The sequence below is a fragment of the Carassius carassius genome, chromosome 26 (genome assembly GCF_963082965.1).
Source record: "Carassius carassius chromosome 26, fCarCar2.1, whole genome shotgun sequence".
Classification (NCBI taxonomy): domain Eukaryota; kingdom Metazoa; phylum Chordata; class Actinopteri; order Cypriniformes; family Cyprinidae; genus Carassius; species Carassius carassius.
Window position 1 is genome coordinate 19,448,371 of NC_081780.1, and position 24,541 is coordinate 19,472,911.

Below are 24,541 nucleotides of genomic sequence, written 5' to 3' on the forward strand. Positions count from 1 at the left end.
CATTTATTACCTTACTCCGATAAAAGAAAACAGGTCAGAGCCGGTGCCAGCGCAGCACTGATTGAGGGGGTGTCTGAGGTGACGAAGGGGGTCGATGACATAGCACAGAGTAAAAGTAAATAATAATAATAATAATAATAATAAATTATTATACTAGAGACTTGTTTTAGATGCTGAATTTCTTTGAAATTGTGCCAGAGCCCTGCATGGGCCTCAAATTTAGGCCCGAGCCCGACCCCGGCTCAACACGCTCAGGTCCAAGCCCAAGCCCAGCCCATGTTCTACAGCTTATCAGAATTACTGGCACGAGCCCGTCTTTTTTTTCCCCCTTCTCCCAAAACAGCTTATAGCCTACTACTGTTTCAGCTATCAAAAATTATTAAGTTTTGTATGTAATGGCAAACTGATTATATTTCGTATTGTTTTTTTATTAAGTTAATTTCGAAAAATGTTTGGAGCATTTTTTGTTCAGCAGACAAAGGCGCGTCTAATGAGGAGATGGCAAGCACTGCACGTGACCAATTGGCTCGCTGTTTGTCATGGTAATCAAATCAAAACTCTGTCAAAATGCAGCTTTTCCCGAAGCATTGGGAACTTTTGTGTCAGGCCCCGTCGGGCTTGCAGACCTCTAACTTGAGCACCGTGTTTTAGACTGATGTAGGCTATTATGCACGATAATTATGCGCGAGAAACTGCTAAAGACCTGAGACGAGAGCGCAGCATTCAAGACGTCGGGTTGCGCATTTACATTGAAATGCATTGGAGAAGTACAGCAGTTAATGAAAAATGCATTCTGAGTGAATTAACCTATTAAAAGCTACTTAGCAAATACAGATGGAAAAGTATTGAATAAAACAAAATTGCATAGCCACCAAATTCAAAAATCTGACATCCAGGAAATAAAAATGTGAGCAGTTTTAGGCAGCAGTTTTGCCCACAAATATTGATACCACCACAACCACGAGAAATACTTAATTATGTCTGCTTTACAATGAAACAAGCTCATTGTGACCAATTCGCTGACATAATACATTCATTTCGACCCATTTAACAGATGCATCATTTTAAGTAACAACTTTAACAGCAACAAACAACAGCAATACAGCTAAATAATTAAACTTTGTCATCATACCTTACTCAGTAGTGCTGCTTTCTTAGTTGCACCACTTGCAGGAATTTGTTTCAGAGTAACAATTAAAATACAACTTTGTGAAACAAACTGTCCTAAATTGTTGATATAGTAGCATCATATTAATTCTAGAAAGCCTATGCATTTGGCAATTATATATGTAAAAAAAAAAAAAACATTAAATTTCATTAATTTCAATGAAAATCTATTTTCACACTCACCTTGGGAGATAGTACGAGTGAGAGGGCGATGCCTCCTCACGCCCCCCTTTGACCCAGGCCCTGAAACAGGTTACCACGTTTAAATGACCAAGTGCATTTTCGGCTAATTAAGCATAATCATTTTACATATACATCACTACTAAAATACCAGTACAATTTGTCATGTACTGTGTGAAAGGGGCTAAACAGTACTACAGTTAATTGTATTTGGTATTATATTTCTTTAAACAAATAAGCACTAAACATTATATAATCTGCAATAAGCAATCTGTCATTATTAATTCAGAAAAACTATGATTTGATTTTTAAGACTAGCATTTTTTTTTTCACACGAGAAAGGTCCCATTTAGCTATTCCTGTACAATGCAGCCTAGACATCCCTGACAGGGGTGCCAGTCTTAAATTGATGCACAAGACCCCATACACACACCTTGTTTACAAAGCACATATTTTATGGATGTGGGTGTGAGAATTTGAATTCCAGGCAGGCATATTTATAAAGGTCATTAAGCGCTTGGTGAAACATCCATTTGCTGTTGGCATAACCATGGGTGTGACATTTATCAAGAATGTCCAGTGAAATGTCACGGTAAGAGGAAGCGTCCCACACTTAATTAGGACCTGAGAGTCTTTGAAGAATCCTCTTATACAAACTTCTGCTCCAGTCTAATCTCTATTGCGCATCTCTTTCAATTTTGTTTCTCAATTCTTCCCATTCAACCAGCAACATTCAGAGTATGTGTTTTAGCAAACTTTGGATAACAACTGATAAAGGGATGGTGTTTAAAGAATAGACAAATGGGGAAGTATGTAGTTCATCCATCAAGCCAACACGAGTCATTGTTTGCAGATTTTAACCTATAGGAATCTTGCTTTCCTCCCATGTGAGTCCTACAAATCATAGAGAACCGCAGGCAGTCCAGAGGTCTGTGCTGAAACTAGATTCAGCTCCAGAAAGAAAGAGAGATAGAGAAATCCTTCTCACAAAAATCATAGAAATAACTGGATTAGAAAATCTCTTTATAGGCATATTTCCTCAAACTATATGAAAAAAACAATACAGTCATGTATATTTCTGTATTGAGATATTTCTGTGTTGAGATATATATATATATATATATAGAGAGAGAGAGATAGAGAGAGAGAGAGAGAGAGAGAGAGAGAGAGAAGATATAGTGCACCTTGTCTCGAAAAATTTGATTGATGAGGGTCATAAAAGACATCTGTTTTGTATACCTGTTTGGACCACCCACCCCTCCCTGTACAGCCCCACCCCCCCCCGCCCGACCCCACCCAGGGAATTTTTTTTTGTGTGTGGGGGCCATTAAAAAAACTGTTCAAAACTATGTGCTTTAAACTTTAAAATGTGAAAACGTGAAAATGGTATAAGGGAAGTTTTTATTAAGGTTTTACATACACAATGCTTTTCAAGAAAACTGTTAAAACATTGACGAAATAGAAAAAATTTAATTATCTGTTTTTTTTTAATTGGAAAAGAGTAAAAAAGGGTGTTAAAGTTACAAATTAAATAAAAAGAAAACTAGGTTACTGGTTATTTATCTAAAACAACCAAACAAGCCAAAAAGTATAAGATACGTTCGTTAAACAACACGTGAAAATCAAAGCTTGTAGCATTACAATTTAAAAAACTATTTAGAATTCGATACCAGTTAGAAAACAAAACTAGGTTACTATTTATTTAAAACAAACAAACAAGTATCAGATATGTGCGTTAAGCAACAAGTGAGAATCAAAGCTTGTAACATTACAATTTAAAAAGGTGTTAGAGTTTGTTACCAGTTAGAAAAGAAAAACAGCCTAAAGAGTTTATATCATTTGTATCTTACCTCAAACTAAAACCAAAAAGAAGCGAACGTAAATCAAGCAGCAGTTTTCAATGTTAACCAGGAAAGTTAGTGTTGTCACGCTGGTTGAAAAATTTAAAACAAAAGAAAAAAAGAGGTATGCATTTACACTTATCTGAAAGAAAATGCATCAAACGCAGTCGTTAAAACACCAGCACAATATACTTGTCAGAAACTATGTTGTACTCTAGCTTTAACTAAGGATGGCTGAAGCGAAACAGTCGTTCCGAAGCTTTGCGAGATCCCGAAGCGCAGATGTGTCGAAACACTGATCCGAAGCGTGATTCGAAACACCCATGTCACGTGACTATGACCAAACGAAGCCTCGAAGTGTTTCACTAATTGTTTCATCAGGTGTGGTCCGCCGAATCAGCGTTTGATTGGAACGGTCGGGAACAGACCACACAATGGCACATCTGTATAAAAGTGAAATAAACGCATTTTGACCTCGTGGGTTTTTGTGAGAGGAGTTTGACTTTGAGATAGCGGATTTTTGGTGATATAGTGACATAGTGCAATTTGATTAGTTATAGGCAATTTAGACTTACATTTAAATTTACACAACACATTGACTGAGAGGCTAGAGACAGACAGAGTATACATATAGTGACACATTAATAGATACATAGATATAAATATATATAGACAGCTAGATTAATAGATAGATACATATATAGATAGATTACAGATACATATATAAATACATATATTATAGATAGATACATATATAGATAGATTATAGATACATATATAAATACATATATTATAGATAGATACATATATAGATACATAGATTATAGATACATATCTAGATACATATATCGATTCATATATAGATAGATAGATTTGGATAGATAGATAAAATGGAAGCTCCCCAGAAGAGATGCCGTACATCTGTGGTGTGGGAGCATTTCCATTTAGAAACCCCAAATAAAGTGAGATGTGTGTATTGTGATCGGCAGCTAGCCTACTGCAACAATACATCATCCATGATGCGCCATTTGAGGAGCACTCATCCTGCCATTTTGCAGGGTGCAGAGGATGGCATTCCCCCTGTACCTAGGCCTGCTACTGACACTGCTGGGCCATCTAAGCAAGGTATGCATTGTTTGGGATATAATTATAATTGAAATATAATTACAACCTTTTGGGACACTGTTTATAAAGTTTATAAGTTATATAAAGCACTGATTATAAACACTGGAAGGTTTCCAAATAATGAACCAGTAGGCTATACTTTTAATAGATGTGCACTAATTGAAGCTGTATTTTTCCAATGTATTTGTCTGAAAGTATGTTTTGTCTTCTCTTTTAAAAGTCAGACAGAGGGAATTGGATGAGGCTCTTATAAACATGGTGGTGAAGGATCTGCAGCCCTTCACCATCGTGGACGATGAGGGATTCAGGGCATTTGTGAACAAGCTTGATCCAAGCTATGTCCTCCCATCCCGGAAGGTGCTTAAAATAATGGTCAGCGAAAAGTACAACAAAGCCAAGGAGAAGACAATGGAGGACCTACAAAAGGCCGAATTTGTTAGCCTTACAGCTGACATGTGGTCCTCCATTAATATGGATGGATATCTTGGTGTGACTTGCCATTACATAACACCAGAGGCAAAAATGGCAACTGTTGTACTGGGTGTAAGGAGGTTTTACCAAACCCACACAGCCCAGCATCTCATGGAGGCTAAAGCCTTGCTAATGGCTGAGTGGGGAATAACCTCCAAACTTCAGTGCATGGTGACTGACAATGCATCTAACATGATCCTAAGTGCCCAGCTACTCCACCTTCGCCATGTCCCATGTTTTGCTCATACTTTAAATTTGATTGTGAAAAAGGCACTAGATCAAACCCCAGTCATCAATGAAATACGCCAGAAGGCCAGAAAGATAGTGGGGTTGTTCAGATCCAGCTGCAAAGCAAAGGACAAGCTTGTGAAGATGCATAGCTTGATGGGAAGACCAACTCTGAAACTGATACAGGAGGTTGACACAAGATGGAACAGCACATTTGACATGCTACAGCGCTTGTATGACCAATGTGAACCAGTGGCTGCTGCACTTTCCAACTTAAACAATGATACTGCTCCCCTGACAAGTATTGATTATGACATTATTGAACAATCATTGTCAATACTGCAACCATTCAAACTCGCAACAACAGAGATGTCAGAGGAAAAGAGAGTGTCTGCTTCAAAGCTTATACCACTGTACAGGATGTTGCAGCACAAGCTTGCACAGAAAAAAGGAAATGCAACGCAGGAATCAACTGTTCAATTAGGTAGGCCACAATGACCATACTACCCATGTGATTGGCCATAACTGTCATATTATTGTCATTATTATAAATATGTGTTTCTCCTGTTTTGGCTCATAGGCTCACATCTGCAAGAAGGTCTGCACTCCAGATGTGGAGGTTATGAGAGTTTTAGAGCCTTGGCACTGGCTACACTGCTGGACCCAAGGTTCAAAAATGTGGCATTTGGAAATGCTGCCAAAGCCCAGGAAGCTGAAAAGCATATCACACTGGAGTGTGCTTCACTGATGCGTTCAAACACAAATCCTGGTGAGCAGTTTCAGTCTGTGTTATGTTATGTAATCTGAATCATGTAATATAATATATCCTTCATATATGCCGTCAGTTTAGGATTTGTTACTAATTGCTGTTTTCATTTTTATTCAGACCCAGAAATGTCAACATCACACCCATCATCATCATCATCACCATCACCATCAACATCAACACCAGTAGAAACACAGGATAGTTTATGGGAACTTTTTGATACTCGCATCCATCAAACCAAGATGATACACAATGCTACAGCTGATGCCACAGTGGAAGTGAAAAAATACATCAATGATGCGTATTTGCCCAGAACTCATGATCCACTAACTTACTGGAAAGAGAGAGCAGTAATCTTTCCTCATTTGTATGTCCTTGCAAAAAAATATCTTTGTATGCCAGCAACAAGTGTCCATTGTGAGAGGATTTTTTCAAAGGCTGGAGAAATTATCTGTAAAAAAAGAAGTAGGCTAAGTCCTTCCACAGCAGATAAATTAATATTTTTGAATAAAAATCTCTAAAAAAGTGAGACATTGTGGCTTGATTTCTTTTATTAATATTCATTTTTCATGACCAAAATAACATTATGCACAGTGAGGAGCCTATAGGTTACAAGCTTCACATATTAGAACATTATAATAATAAAAAAACAACACATTTTTTTAATGGCTCGTCAAGGTTGTTTCAGATCAACACCTGCAAGTGACCACTAGGTGTCACCGTTGAGACGGGTGTCTGATTGATTCGAAGCCTCGAATCAATATGGCACATTTGGTTCAACTGTTTCATTGGTTCACGAGGCATCGATTTTGCCATCACTAGCTTTAACTACAATTTTAAAAATCTAGACTTTGTTACTGACAGAAAGTTAAACAAAAGAAAAAAGATCCCCAACAAAGCTTACAGCGTCTCCATCGGACTGACATCAAGCGCAGCTGACACATTCAGAATGGTTACGTCCAGTCCCACTCAAACCACTTCTTCTTCTTCTTCTTCTTCTTCTTCTTCTTGTATTTATAATGGCAGGTGGCAACTAACGTTTAAGATGCATATCCTCCCCCTACTGTGCTGGAGTGTGGACCAGCAATGTATACTTATTAAGGGAGAAAAAAGTATATATATATATATATATATATATATATATATATATATATATATATATAAACCATTTAGGAAAGCAGTGAATGAATTAATACAATAAACCCTTAGCAGTTAAATTATTTTCATTAAACCAGTTTCTTTCACAAAAGTAAACAGAGCCTTATATATATGATCTCCAACTTTAAATAGGGTTTTAAGATTTAATGTGTTCACTCCATATTTCTTTAATTCTGTCACGTTTGGTGTTACTGAACACACAGGAGAGAGAACCAATAGCGGGTATGCCTTTTATTAGGGGTTAATCCACAGAGCATAAACAGTCCAGGCGTGAGTCGAAAACCGGAAGAGCAATCCAAACATAAACAAACACGACGGCAAGGCAAGGCAAGATGACGGGCAAGAATTAACGTACAACATTAAACAAGGACTCCGTGACTGAGACTCAGACAGACCAGGTATAAATACACACAAGGATGATGGGGAAACAGGAGACAGGTGGGGAACACAATCAATTACCTAAACAAGGAGGAAGGTGACCAAATAAGGGAGACAGAAAGTGATAAGGTGATAGACACCGTGAGAAGGAGGACATCTAGTGGACACCCAGGGACACAACCCAGACACTGTGACAGAACCCCCCCTCTACGGAGCGGCTCCCAGACGCTCCACGACAGACATAAGACAGACCAGGAGGGAGGCGGACAGGGGGAGGTTCAGGGGGAGGGATGGAGGGCCAGACTACAGAGAGGAACAGGGACAGGAGTAAATACAAAAACAACAGACAAACACAACATGAAACCCCCCCAGGGCGGGGCAGAAGACCACCATGTCCGTGTGGTCAAAGCAAAAAGCCCCCCAGGGTGGAGCCGAAGACCACCACGTCCTCGTGGTCAGAGCGGAAACCCCCCAGGGTGGAGCGGAGGACCACCACGTCCTCGTGGTCGACGCCAGAGTCCCCCAGGGCGGAGCGGATGACCACCACCCCCCTGTGGCCGATGCCGGAGTCCAACAGGCCCGAGCAGCAGCCCACCCAGTGACTTGACTTGACTCCGAACGTCCCACGGTGACCCGCCCTGACCCCGGAAGGTCATCAGTGGCTGGTCCTGACTCTGGACCGGTCTTGGGCACCGAATCGGGAACGGCCTCAGGCACGGGCACCGAATCGGGAACGGCATCGGGCACCGCCTCGGCCTCGGGAACAGCCTCGGGCACCGCCTCGGCCTCGGGAACAGCATCGGGCACCGCCTCGGCCTCCGGAACGGCATCGCGCACCGCCTCGGCATCGGCCTCCGGAACAGCATCGGGCATCGCCTCAGCCTCCGGAACAGCATCGGGCACCGCCTCGGCCCCCGGAACAGCATCGGGCACCGCCTCGGCCTCCGGAACAGCATCGGGCCCCGCCTCGGCATCGGGCACCGCCTCGGCCTCGGGAACAGCCTCGGGCACCGCCTCGGCCTCCGGAACAGTATCGGGCACCGCCTCGGCATCGGACACCGCCTCGGGCACCGCCTCGGCATCGGCCTCCGGAACCGCATCGGGCACCGCCTCAGCCTCCGGAACAGCATCGGGCCCCGCCTCGGCATCGGCCTCGGGAACAGCATCGGGCACCGCCTCGGCCTCCGGAACAGCATCGGGCCCCGCCTCGGCATCGGGCACCGCCTCGGCCTCGGGAACAGCCTCGGGCACCGCCTCGGCCTCCGGAACAGCATCGGGCACCGCCTCGGCATCGGACCCCGCCTCGGGCACCGCCTCGGCATCGGCCTCCGGAACCGCATCGGGCACCGCCTCAGCCTCCGGAACAGCATCGGGCCCCGCCTCGGCATCGGCCTCGGGAACAGCATCGGGCACCGCCTCGGCCCCCGGAACAGCATCGGGCACCGCCTCGGCCTCCGGAACAGCATCGGGCCCCGCCTCGGCATCGGGCACCGCCTCGGCCTCGGGAACAGCCTCGGGCGCCGCCTCGGCCTCCGGAACAGCATCGGGCACCGCCTCGACCTCGGGAACAGCATCGGGCACCGCCTCGGCATCGGGCACCGCCTCGGCCTCGGGAATAGCCTCGGGCACCGCCTCGGCCTCCGGAACAGCCTCGGGCACCGCCTCGGCCTCGGGAACAGCATCGGGCACCGCCTCGGCCTCCGGAACAGCATCGGGCACCGCCTCGGCCTCCGGAACAGCATCGGGCACCGCCTCGGCATCGGACACCGCCTCGGGCACCGCCTCGGCATCGGCCTCCGGAACAGCATCGGGCACCGCCTCAGCCTCCGGAACCGCATCGGGCACCGCCTCGGCCTCGGGAACAGCCTCGGGCACCGCCTCGGCCTCGGGAACAGCCTCGGGCACCGCCTCGGCCTCGGGAACAGCATCGGGCACCGCCTCGGTCTCGGGAACGGCCTCGGGCACCGCCTCGGGAACGTCCTCTGGGCTTTGAGGAACGGTAGACGCCTGTCTCCTCCTCCTCCGTCCTCTATGTTGGCGAGTCGGCGACACCTCGTCTGGAGACTCAGGCGTTGAGTCGGCCATCTTGTGCTGTGGCGCTGGGCTGGCGGCCATCTTGTGCTGTGGCGCTGGGCTGGTGGCCATCTTGTGCTGTGGCTCTGGGCTGGCGGCCATCTTGTGCTGTGGCGCTGGGCTGGCGGCCATCTTGTGCTGTGGCTCTGGGCTGGCGGCCATCTTGTGCTGTGGCGCTGGCTCCGCAGCCATGACATTAACCGTCTTGGGAATCTCTAGGATCTTGGACAGCGTAGCGAAATAATCCAAGAAGGAGTCAGCGGCCCTCCTGGGCGTTGGCGCTGAGCTGGCGGCCATCTTGCACCGTGGCGCTGGGCTGGTGGCCCTCTTGTGCTGTGGTGCTGGACCCGCGTTCCTCATGGGCAGTGTCGCTGGCTTTCTCCTTCTGCCCTGGTGAGACGGCGGCTCTGGTCCCTCCCACGTGAACCCAGAGTCAAAGGGGAGCCATGGTGGAGAGCGATGCTGGGCTTCCTCTCGCCCACCTCCTCCTCGGCGCCCTCCCCTGGTCCCGCGAAACACGACCAGGCGGGTTCCCTCAAACTGAATGCCTCTCTCCCGCTCGGAGGCTGGGGAAGAAGCGTAACTCGACATACCGCTGGGTCTCAAAGTGACGGAGTCCTTCTGTCACGTTTGGTGTTACTGAACACACAGGAGAGAGAACCAATAGCGGGTATGCCTTTTATTAGGGGTTAATCCACAGAGCATAAACAGTCCAGGCGTGAGTCGAAAACCGGAAGAGCAATCCAAACATAAACAAACACGACGGCAAGGCAAGGCAAGATGACGGGCAAGAATTAACGTACAACATTAAACAAGGACTCCGTGACTGAGACTCAGACAGACCAGGTATAAATACACACAAGGATGATGGGGAAACAGGAGACAGGTGGGGAACACAATCAATTACCTAAACAAGGAGGAAGGTGACCAAATAAGGGAGACAGAAAGTGATAAGGTGATAGACACCGTGAGAAGGAGGACATCTAGTGGACACCCAGGGACACAACCCAGACACTGTGACAAATTCATCTCTGAATTTTATCCTTTGATTTCCATATTTGACACATTGGCTAATCACATGTTCTGCTGATTCGTCTTCTATTCCACACTCACACATACCTGATGGATGTTTTTTCAATAAATGCATTGTTTTATTCAACCCAGTATGCCCCAATCTCAACCTCAAAATAATTATATGTTCTCTTGTATGTCTTCCTATTGCTTTCATTCTCCCTACCACTTGTTTAATATTGTATAAATGACGTCCCTTCTTCCCTTCATCCCATTGTTTCTGCCAGTCCCTCATAATATTATTCCTTATTTTTGCTTTACTTTCAGCTTTACTAAATGCTACTTCCATAATTCTATCATGTTTCAGAGCTTGCTGAGCCAACACGTCTGCATCTTCATTCCCCTCAATTCCCCTATGAGCTGGAATCCACATAATTCTGATTTCTGTTTTTATATGGTAAAGTCTGAACATAACTTAATACATTTCATATACAATATCAAGTCTGTTATAAGATGATAAAGACTGTAGAGACATCAATGAAGATAAACTATCTGAACATATCACAACCTTGCCAATTTTATTTTGTTCTACCCACTGTACTGCCGTTAAGTGACGTGACATTCAGCCAAGTATGGTGACCCATAATCAGAATTCGTGCTCTGCATTTAACCCATCCAAAGTGCACACACACAGAGAAGTGAACACACAAACACACACCCGGAGCAGTGGGCAGTCATTTATGCTGCAGTGCCCGGGGAGCAGTTGGGGGTTTGATGCCTTGCTCAAGGGCACCTAAGTCGTGGTTTTGCCTGCCCGAGATTCGAACCCACAACCCTAGGGTTAGGAGTCAAACTCTCTAAACACCAGGCCATGACTTCCCCTTAAAATAACTAACAACTCAACCATAAACACTGTTAGATGATCAGAAGTTCTTTCTTTAATACTTATCTTCAACTCTGGAATACTGAATGCAAAACCAGTAAGACCACTCTTAGGATCCTTTGATCCATCTGTGAATACTGATATAAAAGATTTATACACAGACCTTAGTCTGTCATCTACTATCTCTGCCCAGTTGCCCTTCCCTTCATGTCTTTTTATTTCGTCTTGTAAATGTAGATCAACAATTAGTGGTGGAAACAAGGTGGTGTGATTGGATAAGGGACAGTAGAACTGAACTTGTAACTCCACCTGTAACTCAATTTCAATTGCTATTCACAATGCGAATACAACTTATTGATCATGAGAGAATCATTTAGCAAGGCAGGAAAACATTCACTTGGAGCTCATTATATATTGAAGTACAAATCCAAACACCAGAAACGTTATGCATTTTATGAATAATGAAATGTTATGAAAAGTATGCATTTTATTTATTCACATGCTGTATGGTTGAAATTATATTTTAGTTCACAACTTTAAGTTCCATTGTTTAAAAAAAATTGCTTTATTGGCTAACGTTGCATAAACCTTCAGTTGTTATGCTCTAAAATCCAATGCCATTTTTATTTTCACAGTATTTTCACCTTCTAAATCACTAACCTTTAAAGTCACGATTCTATAATTTACAAAATTCTATAAAAGTCAAATTTACTCAGGCCGATGGCATTTTTAATGACATTTTATTATTTATTTATTTATTTATTTTTGAATAATTTTAGCCTACATAAATAGGTGATGCAAAACAAATATTTGGATCGTCCCATAATGTTTCCCTTATTTTCTTAAAGAATAAACACATATTCTCTACAAGAATAAACAACATATTACTAATTCATTAAGAAATAATTTAAGTAGTTAAAACCTATTTTTAAACTTGAATTTAAATACTATTAAACTAACTTTAAAATATCAAGGAGTTTATGAATTATATATATATATATATATATACACAGTACAGACCAAAAGCTTGGACACACCTTCTCATTCAAAGAGTTTTCTTTATTTTCATGACTATGAAAATTGTAGATTCACACTGAAGGCATCAAGACTATGAGTTAACACATGTGGAATTATATATGGAATTATATACATAAAAAAAAAGTGTGAAACAACTGAAAATATGTCATATTCTAGGTTCTTCAAAGTAGCCACCTTTTGCTTTGATTTCTGCTTTGCACACTCTCATTCTCTTGATGAGCTTCAAGAGCTAGTCACCTGAAATGGTCTTCCAACAGTCTTGAAGGAGTTCCCCGAGAGATGCTTAGCACTTGTTGGCCCTTTTGCCTCCTGTTTGCAGTCCAGCTCACCCCTAAACCATCTCGATTGGGTTCAGGTCCGGTGACTGGCGCAGCACCCCATCACTCTCCTTCTTGGTCAAATAGCCCTTGATGCCTTCAGTGTGACTCTACAATTTTCATAGTCATGAAAATAAAGAAAACTCTTTGAATGAGAAGGTGTGTCCAAACTTTTGGTCTGTACTATCTATCTATCTATAAATAAATAAATATATATATATATATATATATATATATATATATATATATATATATATATATTTATAGGCCTTATATTTAATTACTGTTTAATAACAATAGCATGCATATGATCCTTTGTGTAAAGGTCCTCTTTTAATTTTTGATGAGTAGACTGTAGCCTAAGATTATCCTACGTTTTGAAATCACTGTAAATGTTTTAATATTTTTTTAAAGATGTTACAATGTAATAATAATGTTATTGTTGTTTTACTTCCTCCTTTTATCTCATTTTACAATTACATTCATTTCGCAATCCGTCCCTTTGCGCCACCTGGCAGTAGTTTCGCGAATGATTTTAACACGCGACTCAATTAACACGCGATTCAATTACACCGCTGCGGTACACGTGGCAGTATTGCCCATTTAGCTTGTCCACCTACTGTAATAACGGTTGCTCCATTACAACACAGCCAACACTTCATGCCTGTTTTAGCACATGTATATTGTATTATTCTTGAATATAATTGTTAGTCTAAATATGTTTTAACAATTATTTTTGTTTTTACAAAGGGGGTTCAATTGGACACCTCATTCAAGCTATGTTGACCTTCAGGTCAGGGAACTACAATACCAACATACACCTCAGGCTTCAAACATGGCCGTCGTGGATGTGTATCCCAAAATACTCATACTGTACATGGCAGTGCTGTAGATCATTGGAAATCTGATTAAACGCATGTTCAGATAACTTGTATAAAAAGATGCACATTTCCACACTTTTGTGAAGTATACACTCCTTCCATGTTGTGATGTTACAAACCCCTTTTTTGTGATCCGTTTTAGGGATGCAAAGTCCGATTCACTTCTGAAAAATTATTAATTTGAACAGTTCGGTTCAATTAACTGATTCATAGGCTCCTTAAGTCATCTCACAGTTATGTCAGTACACATTTTTTTTCTTCTAACAACTCTGTGTCATTTTATATCCATGAATAATTTAAATAAAGTTTACTGTGTGAAAAAATATTGGTGGTTATTGTCTTTTGTTCATTTAAGTTAATGATGTTTGTGGTCGCAGTTTTATGCACCGATCCTTTGTCGTTTGTTTAGCTTAAATATCAAGTCAAGTCAAGTCACCTTTATTTATATAGCGCTTTAAACAAAATACATTGCATCAAAGCAACTGAACAACATTCATTAGGAAAACAGTGTGTCAATAATGCAAAATGATAGTTAAAGGCAGTTCATCATTGAATTCAGTGATGTCATCTCTGTTCAGTTTAAATAGTGTCTGTGCATTTATTTGCAATCAAGTCAACGATATCGCTGTAGATGAAGTGACCCCAACTAAGCAAGCCAGAGGTGACAGCGGCAAGGAACCGAAACTCCATCGGTGACAGAATGGAGAAAAAAACCTTGGGAGAAACCAGGCTCAGTTGGGGGGCCAGTTCTCCTCTGACCAGACGAAACCAGTAGTTCAATTCCAGGCTGCAGCAAAGTCAGATTGTGCAGAAGAAGCAAGAATCATCTGTTTCCTGTGGTCTTGTCCTGGTGGTCCTCTGAGACAAGGTCTTTACAGGGGATCTGTATCTAGGGCTCTAGTTGTCCTGGTCTCCGCTGTCTTTCAGGGCTGTAGAGGTCTGGACTGGATCTGGTGGCTACGGTGACCTCGGAATAAGAGATAAACAGACAAACATTAGCGTAGATTCCATTCTTCTAATGATGTAGCAAGAACTTCGGGTGTTATGGGAAATGTTCCCGGTTCCGTTTTACCTGATTAATGCAGCCTAAAAATCCTTTAACGGATTTGGATATTAAAAGCATATTAGTATGTTATGTGTAAGCCAGGTTAAAGAGATGGGTCTTTAATCTAGATTTAAACTGCAAGAGTGTGTCTGCCTCCCGAACAATGTTAGGTAGGTTATTCCAGAGTGTAGGCGCCAAATAGGAAAAGGATCTGCTGCCCGCAGTTGATTTTGATATTATAGGTATTATCAAATTGCCTGAGTTTTGAGAACGTAGGGCACGTAGAGGATTATAATGTAAAAGGAGCTCATTCAAATACTGAGGTGCTAAACCATTTAGGGCTTTATAAGTAATAAGCAATATTTTAAAATCTATACAATGTTTGATAGGGAGCTAGTGCAGTGTTGACAGGACCGGGCTAATATGGTCCTACTTCCTGGTTCTAGTAAGAACTCTTGCTGCTGCATTTTGGAATAGCTGTAGTTTGTTTACTAAGCGTGCAGAACAACCACCCAATAAAGCATTACAATAATCTAACCTTGAGGTCATAAATGCATGGCTTAACATTTCTGCATTTGACATTGAGAGCATAGGCCATAATTTAGATATATTTTTGAGATGGAAAAATGCAGTTTTACAAATGCTAGAAACGTGGCTTTCTAAGGAAAGTCATCTGACGCTGCACAAACGCCCCATGGAGGGTAAATGGAGTGGTGCTGCTGAAGTCGAAGAGGCGGAGTGCGCCGCGGGAAAATCCTGTTTTGATATTTAAGCTAAACAAACGACAAAGGATAAGTGCATAAAACTGAGACCACAAACATCATTAACTTAAATGAACAAAAGAAAATAACCACCAATATGTGTTCACACAGTTAACTTTATTTAAATGATTCACGGATATAAAATGACACTGAATTGTTAGAAGAAAAAAATGTGTGCTGACATAACTGAGATAACTCAAAGAGCCTATGAATCGGTTCATGGAACCAAACTGTTTAAATGAATAATTTTTTCAGAAAGTAGCTTGAATGAGGTGTTAGTTAAACCTTAGTAAAAGTTAATTAAAAGTTAGTAAAAGTTAATTGAACCCCACTTTGTTAAAACAAAAATAATTGTTAAAACATATTTAGACTAAACGATTATGGTCAAGAATAAGATGATATACATGTGCTACAACAGTCATGAAGTGTTGGCCATGTTGTAATGGAGCAACGTCTCAGTTACGTATGTAACCCTCTTTCCCTGAAGGAGGGAACAGAGGGTTACGGCAGAAAGACACTGATGAATGGGATCTCGCCTGAGAGCCCAATCACCTTTGAGTGGTTACAAAAAGAGCCCATGGTATGCCGAGTACCTTGGTCTGCGGAATTTGCATCTCGAGCTCCGCCCCGCAGTGACCCGGCTATTCAGCAGAACAGCGATGTGGCAAGGGGACGTAATGTCTCCGTTCACTCTTTCAGGGAACGAGTGTTACATACGTAACCGAGATGTTCCCTTTCAGTCGGTCATGTTATATGTTACGTCAGAAAGAGACTGACGAATGGGTTCCCTTACAAAACGCCACATGGCTGTCTTCCAGAGACCCGTGTGAGTGATAGCACCCTGTTGTGAGGCCAGCACGAGTGAGGGCATATAGCTTACACAGAATGCATGAGTAGCATTTTCCAGCTGGACGTATGCTAGCAGGCTGCCTGCTCGTAGGAGGACTTACAGAAGGTAGGTATCCACCAAGGTGGTGATACACATGAACTCTGAGGTACCCAGCCCGCAGGGTGGAAGTTTCAATGACAGAGCTGGCAAGGGGCTTGCCAAGGGAAAGACACATGCTGTGAAGAGACTGTGGACATACACACGTGGGATTGCCCGGAAGGGAAATCACAACGCGGAGGCACCTAGTCCCACACAGGGCTGACCGAAGGGGCATGTAAGCAAGAGCTGGACATCAACAGTGCTGGAGGAACCCAGGGTTCTGACTGAGGAACTCATCTGAGGGGAATAGCGCACACAATCCAGTCCGCGGAGTGGAATGGCGCAGCAAGCGGATTGACCGAGCAGGTCCTTACTGGCCCGAAGGGGCGAGCCCCCGGCAGGACACAGGCTCTACACAGAGATTATAAAATCTCAAAAATGTGTTAGGTGTCGCCCAGCTTGCAGCTCTACGGATGTCTGTTAAAGAGGCACCATGCACCAGCACCCTGGAGGAAGCTACACTCCTAGTTGAGTGAGCTCTCACCCCTAGGGGGCATGTCAGGTCTTGAGCCTGATAAGCCAGGACAACCTCTGCTTGGAGACAGTCTTTCCCTTCTGATGGCCTCTGTAACAGACAAAGAGCTGGTCTGAGGTCCTAAGGCACTGAGTTCTGTCTACGTAGATGCGGAGTGCACATACTGGACAGAGCAGCGTCAGGGCTGGGTCTGCCTCCTCCAGGGACAGCGCTTGCAAGTTCGCCACCTGATCCCTAAAAGGAGTGGTGGGAACTTTGGTCACCCTCAGTCAGGGTGTAAAACAACTGGCAGTGGGAATTTTCTGGAGAGGCAAACAGGTCTACCTGAGCGTCTCCGAAGTATTCTCAAATCAGCTGAACCGACTGGGGGTGGAGTCTCCATTCCCCAGGGCGAGACTGCTGCCGTGACAGCTCCTCGGCTGTACGATTGAGCCTGCCCGGGGTGTGAATGGCACGAAGTGACCTCAGATGCTTCTGACTCATCAAGAGGAGATGGCGAGCGAGTTGTGACATGTGGCAGGAGCGTAGACCACCCTGATGGTTGGTGTACACTACGGTCGCAGTGTTGTCTGTACGGACCAGAACGTGCTTGTCTTTCAGCACGGCCCTGAAGCGGATCAGAGCAAGCCGTACTGCTGGCAACTCGAGGCAATTGACATGCCACTGAACGACTTCAGTGGCATGTCAATTGCCTCGAGTTGCCAGCAGTGGTCCAGTCCAGGAGCCTGACGCAGCATGCCCGTTGCACATGGCACCCCAGCCCATGGCAGAGGCATCTGTTGACACAACAGCATGTCTGGACACCGGTTCTAGGGGCACGCCAGTCCGTAGAAACGAGGGGTCCAACCACGGGGTGAAGGTTCGGAGGCAGGCCGGAGTGACGGTCACTCGGAGCGTGCCCAGTTGCCATGACCATCTCGGACTGAAGCCAGTGCTGAAGCGGTCTCATATGAAGTAACCTGAGCGGTATGACTGCCGCCACAGATGCCATATGCCCTAGGAGCCTCTAAAACAGTTTCAGTGGAACCGCTCTCTTGCCCTGGAATTGTCTCAGGCAATTCAGCAGTGACTGCGTGCGCTCGTTCGTAAGCCGCCTGAACATGGCGACCAAGTCTATTTCCATACCGAGAAAAGAGTTGACCCAGTTGACCTGAAGACCCAGGCGGGCGAGGTGTCTGAGCACCAGATCCCTATGCTCGCACAACCGCGCTCGAGAGTGAGATAGAATCAGCCAGTCGTCGAGGCAGTTGAGGATACGGACACCTCATTCCCTGAGAGGAGCCAGGGCTCCCTCTGTGACTTTCATAAAGACGCTGGTAGACAGGGCTAACCCGAATGGGAGAACCTTGTACTGAAATGCATGCCCCTCGAAAGCAAACTGAAGAAACAGTCTGTGTCAAGGAAGAATGGAGACATAAAAGTACGCGTCCTCCAGCGACTTTATGTCGGCTGGAGGGACCGGCTCTATCGCGCCCTTTGCCAGCAGGGTTGCGACCTCCACGCGCATGACAGGAGCATCTTTGCCCACCATTGAAGTGTGAACACACCAAAACCTGGAGGGACGCCGGGCGAACTCAATCGCGTAGCCAAGCCTGATCATCCGGATGAGCCAGCAGGAAGGCCTGGGAAGCTCTAGCCAGGCTCCCAGAAACCAATCCAGCAGGGTCAAGGGCTGACTCCAAGTAGCAAAGAGGGCATGAAAAGGGGAAGCGCTCTTGAGCTGGCTTTGCGTGGAAACTGGTAAGGGGAGAGGGGAATGAGAGCGGCAAGGAAGCACATCGCCCACTGTCATTAATGGCCTCTTGGGACCCGGAGGTAGAGCAAACAGCTCTTTTAGTGAAGGTCTGGGTACCACCGAGGGGCCAGTGGTGGAACAGAAAGAAAATGAGAACAAAGGATTCTCCCCCGGCCCTCCTCCGGGAGAAGGAGTGGTCCTGGTACCATCTCCTGATGAGCTGACGTCTCCAACTCCAGGTTGCCTGTCTCAGGAATGCTGCTTGGCCTGACGTTTGGGAGAATTAGGGGCAGAGACCAGCTGCGCCATCCAAGCGGAGGCGCTCTGCGGGCACAGTTGCATCGCAACAGATAGCTCCACTTGGGGAATCCCAGCACACCCCTTGGCTGCTCTGCCATCGTGGGCAGTGAAGGCAGAGGAAGTACCAGAACAGTTTCGGGCAGTTAAAGGTGCCTTCCATGAAGTGGTTACTTCCTGGTACACTTCCGGGAAGAAAGGAACCAGAGGGGGGTGCTGGCGGTCAGCATGAGCAGCCCCCAGGAACCAATCATCCAGCCTTGAGTGCTTAGGACAGGGTGGAGGATTCCACTCAAGCCCAATGCTCTCCGCTGCCCGGGAAAGCACGGCCGTCAGCTCGGGACCGGACTCGGGCAACGCTGGCACTCCCAAGGGAGGCAACGCAGCCGAATCCTCATCTACCGAGGTCTAAAGCCCGCCTTGTGATGCGCTGATCGACATACGGTCCTCTTCCCGAGCCCCGAATGAGATGTCAGGAGCCTGAGAGGTTCCAGCAAACTCATCCAAAAACTTGACCGGCTGCGGCATTTCTGAGGGGGGTGTGGCCCGAGGAGGTTGGCTCGTCGGGGAAGCCCACACGGTAACCCTCAGATCTCCCTGGCCACCAGCCGAAGTAGCCCTCTTAAAAGAAGAGGAGCTAGAACAGGGTGTGGCAGAGGGGACTCTATACCTCTTAAGGTAATCAAGTCTCAATCTTAACGCCGAGATGGTCATGTCCTCGCAATGCGTGCGGGCTGAAAGCCCAGACACGTGATACAGCGATCGTGCCCGTCACGAGCAGCAATATATATCGACCGCACTCAGAAACACACAGGCGAAATGACATCTTTATAAAGATGCAAACTCAGCCCGTTCTCTCTTAGTCTCAGAGGAAATAGTTCTTTTAGGTGCTGAAGTGCTCAGGGGAACGCAGGAGCTGATGCAGCAAACTCAGACAATCCGCTGAATCGCGCCGTCACACCAACACCGGTTGATTCGTCTTTAACCACTCCGGTGAAAGCAGCAAGCGAAGTGCTCGGTTCCGAAGCGAAAACTTGAATGCTTGAGTTGCTCGTGCTGCTCCTTATATACCTGCTCTGCGGGGCGGAGCTTGCGATGCAAAGTCTGCAGACCAAGGTACTCGGCGTACCATTGGTTAGTTTTGTAACCACTCGTAGGTTATTGGGCTCTTGGGCAAAATCCCATTCGTCAGTCTCTTTCTGACGTAACATAGAACGTGACCAACTGAAAGGGAACCGTTATTATGTTATCTTATGAAGCATTGGGTGTTAGGATTCATTTGTTCCTGAAACCAAATCATTTTCTTTATCTTTAGAAAAAGACAATCGTGTCCTTCTGCTGTTGTCTAAATATCCTGTCTTCACCAAAAAATGATGAGACCCATCATCAGCCCAATTCTGGAGAATTCTTGCATGTTTGTTGAGCTCTCTCTCTCAGTTTTAAGTTTTATCTTACTGCGTCTCTATAATAAATTTCTGCAATGGCTGTAGACTACTTATTACGATACTTCAAGTCGGGGGTCTTGGTTGTTTTATGTGCAAACCTTTCTTTGCCAAACTAGTGTTAAGTGACATTGTCCGCATTTTTAACGTTAAAGAGGTTAATGAACTCTTTTGCCATCTATCATTGTTATAATGCATAAACAGTGTTGGGGGCAACTAGTTATATATAGCTAAATTATGTAATTTGATTACAAAATAAGTGTGATTGTAATCATTTACAGTTACTGAGAAAAAATTATTAAATTGCAGTTTATTATGAAAATGTTACATCTGAATATTTTTTCACACACACAGCTATAATTTATATATTTCATAAACTACATTGAGTACTCAAAATATGAGACAGATGTTTCAGGAGTAAAGGACACATTCTTATTTCTTATTTGGGTAATGTATATTTATTTACTAAGTTGAACTGTTTTACCAACCCTGTTGTTAGATGCCGGGGCTTTCCCCTTCATAGGTATGCAAAAACTTGATTTCCAAACAGTATCATAGCTATTAAACTATCTTGTTGTGTTTTTAAATATGTATTTAATCTCGAACAATCTACAAGCAAATCTGATTTTGTAGTGGTTGTGCTTTAAAATGAAATTATCACAATCCTAATTTAAGCGATGAAGGATTTTGAAAAGTCTGACAGTCATTAGCTGTACTCTAATCTTAACCCTGGCCGGTTTATTGATCAGGTTGAAAGATCTAGGGGGTTAATAAAAATTATGAATGTAACTTATAAATATAACTAAAATAAACTAAAGCAGCACCACCATTTACAATGCCAGAACCCCTCAAATCTAATTAGTTTACAGTTGAGTTGCAAACCCCGAAAACCTTTAGATGTTTTACAGTCTTTGCTGATATGGTCGTACCACTAATCACAACAGTCCCCAGACACCATAAGCATTCCGATGCACTACTTGAGATGAAATATTTAGCCTTTCGTGTAATATTGTAAAAGTTTAGACGTTCTACGTCTATTTCAAATGATAACAAGTCTTATGGCAAGAAAATCCCATCTTGACTTTACCACATTCATTCCTGTTTAATATTTGTATGCGTATATGGGGTTTTAACTGATATAGCAATGTGTAATGGTGTAAAAGCTTAGACATTCTACGTCTATTTCAATTGATAACAAGTCTTATAGCCAGAAAATCAAATACTTTCCAAAACATTTCATTCCATTTAGATTTTTGTAAGCCTTCATTCCATTTAGATTTTTGTAAGTCATATGTTCAGACTCATTTTCAGCACTATCAAGTTTAAAGAGTGGCAAATCCTTCAACTACATAAGACATTTTGACATTTTAAAGAGTTAGTTCAGAATACAAAAAAAAAAAAAAAAAAAATATTTTGTATGGATACCTGAAGGTAATGAAGTAGTGGATCAGAGTAAAAACACTGAAATGTCCGACATAGAATTTATTTCTACAATGAGTAAAAAAAAAAAAAAAACATTAAAAGATATGTGGCAAATTAACCCTCTGGAGTCGATTAATGCATATACGCATTATGAGTCATGGGGTGGTGAGAATGAAGGACGGCATTTATGTAATATTCAAAGAACAGTTGGAAATGAGAGAAGAATTTTTGGGGATAGAAAGGAAGACAGCATAATATCTCGCCATAGAATTGGACATATTTAATCTTAATCAATCATTATTTATAATAGGAAAACATGAGTCTAAACTTTGTGTTAAATGTGATCTTCCTGAAACAGTTGAACATATTTGAATAAAATGTAAAATATATGACAACGAAAGATTACAACTCCTCTCTGGAGAAGGTGCACATCTTGCCTGCCTGTGGGTGTCGCTGTTGGACAGTGTTTTCTCTACTTCCTGTTGGCCTTCTGTAGCTAATCGTAGCTCCGTGTAGCTGTTTTTATTTTATTTTTTCTCTAGAATATTTATCTTACTATCACTCTCTGTTTTTTAAAGTGATAAAATATAACTTAATTCACACCATATTTCTGATATTATCGATCAATGTTATCAGATTAATTTTGATCGTTCACTTTTATTTTATATCCGTGAGTGCAGTACACCTGCAAAGCGTTAGCACTCGTTAAATTGTCATTAGCGTTTTCATTCGATCCTATCGCTGTTTTCTTTTCTCCTCTCCTCTCTCTCGCTCCAGTTTTTCACAAGTTCATCAAACAACAGCAGTAAGAATATTTCATCAAGCACGGTGAGTAACGGCTTCTCCTGCTATTGTTATTTGCACCTCTTGCCACATGTACAGTTTATCTATCTCTGTCGCAGATGAGGGATTCACATGTGATAAATGCAGGGAAATAGTTAGGCTGACAGAGAAGATTTCAGAATTAGAGACACGCATCCAAACTTTAATTGAGTACAGTAAGAATGTTAGGGCTCTAGATACGGCTTTGGATGAGTCTAGCTCAGGGATTCCTGTACATTGTTCGGTTCCGGCAACAGAGCCCCTGCAGCAGGGCAACTGGGTGACGGTGAGGCAGCGTAGTCGTGGGTCAAAACACCGCTCTTCTGTTCCGATTAAAACATTAAACAGGTTCTCCCAACTCAGTGATGCACCCACTGAGAAACCTGATGAAAGTGCTTTAGTTATTGGTGATTCTATTGTACGGAACGTGAATATAGAGACACCAGCCACCATAGTCAAATGTTTACCGGGAGCCAGAGCGCCTGACATCTTGGCAAAAAAAAAGTGCTGGCTAATGCTAAACGTAAATACAGTAAGATTGTTATTCATGCCGGCGCTAATGATGTTCGACTTCGCCAGTCGGAGATCACTAAAAATAACAATAAAGAGGTGTGTGAACTTGCAAGCACGATGTCAGACACTGTAATATGCTCTGGTCCCCTCCCTGCTTACCATGGTGATGAGATGCATAGCAGATTGTCATCACTCAATGGCTGGATGTCTAAGTGGTGCCCACAGAATAACATAGGTTTCATAGACAATTGGATGAGCTTTTGGAGCAGACCTGACCTGTTGAAAAGAGATGGTCTTCATCCCTCCTGGGGTGGCGCCACTCTTCTCTCTAGAAATATGGCAAATAGTCTTAGAGTTTATACTTGACTAACTGGGGCCCAGGTCAGGAAGCAGACAGACTGGCTAAACTGACCGTCTGCTAGCTGCCTCCCGTCACAGAGATCAGTTAATTCTCAGCACATAGAGACTCTTTCACCTAGATATCACACTATAGAGAATGTGTCTGTTCCCCGAACTGGAAAATACAAAAAACGTCCAAACCAAGTTAAGATTAACAATTTAATTGAGGTTCAACAAATAAAAAACCGATGCAATATGGATAAACAAATGATAAAGCTTGGCTTATTGAATATCAGATCCCTTTCTACGAAAACACTTTTTGTAAATAATATGATCACTGATCATAATATAGATGTACTCTGTTTGACAGAAACCTGGCTAAAACCTGAAGATTACATTATTTTAAATGAGTCCACCCCCCAAGATTACTGTTATAAACATGAGCCGCGTCTAAAAGGCAAAGGGGGAGGTGTTGCTTCAATTTATAACAACGTTTTCAGGATTTCTCAGAGGGCAGGCATTAAGTATAACTCATTTGAAGTAATGGTGCCTCATATAACATTATCCAGAGAAACAAATATTGATGATAAATCCCCTGTTATGTTTGTACTGGCTACTGTATACAGGCCACCAGGGCACCATACAGACTTTATTAAAGAGTTTGGTGATTTTACATCTGAGTTAGTTCTGGCTGCAGATAAAGTTTTAATAGTTGGTTATTTTAATATCCATGTTGAAAATGAAAAAGATGCATTGGGATCAGCATTTATAGACATTATGAACTCTATTGGGGTTACACAACACGTTTCAGGACCTACTCATTGTCAAAATCATACTCTAGATTTAATACTGTCACATGGAATTGATGTTGATAGTGTTGAAATTATTCAGCCAAGTGATGATATCTCAGATCATTATTTAGTTCTGTGCAAACTTCATATAGCCAAAATTGTAAATTCCACTTCTTGTTACAAGTATGGAAGAACCATCACTTCTACCACAAAAGACTGCTTTTTAAGTTATATTCCTGATGTATCCAAATTCCTTAGCATTTCCAAAACCTCAGAACAACTTGATGATGTAACAGAAACTATGGACTCTCTCTTTTCTAGCACTTTAAATACAGTTGCTCCTTTACCCTTAAGGAAGGTTAAGGAAAACAGTTTGACACCATGGTATAATGAG

At 43.3% G+C, this 24,541-nt stretch overlaps 1 protein-coding gene across 1 annotated transcript; it reads left to right on the forward strand.

Moving 5' to 3' along the window:
• The first annotated feature begins 5,156 nt into the window (after positions 1 to 5,156).
• LOC132105359 (zinc finger BED domain-containing protein 4-like) lies at positions 5,157 to 10,833 on the forward strand. Its single transcript, XM_059510451.1, has 3 exons — positions 5,157 to 5,496; positions 5,593 to 5,781; positions 10,766 to 10,833. The coding sequence occupies exons 1-3, from the start codon at positions 5,157 to 5,159 to the stop codon at positions 10,831 to 10,833; spliced, it is 597 nt and encodes a 198-aa protein (XP_059366434.1).
• Positions 10,834 to 24,541: the final 13,708 nt, after the last annotated feature.

What these genes read in the sequence shown, in the direction of transcription:
- LOC132105359 (XM_059510451.1), top strand. Translation starts at nt 5,157, where the DNA reads ATGCATAGCTTGATGGGAAGACCAACTCTGAAACTGATACAGGAGGTT. An exon ending in GGAATCAACTGTTCAATTAG is followed by an intron (nt 5,497 to 5,592) that starts GTAGGCCACAAT and finishes TTTGGCTCATAG; the next exon opens with GCTCACATCTGCAAGAAGGT. An exon ending in GCGTTCAAACACAAATCCTG is followed by an intron (nt 5,782 to 10,765) that starts GTGAGCAGTTTC and finishes ATCATGTTTCAG; the next exon opens with AGCTTGCTGAGCCAACACGT.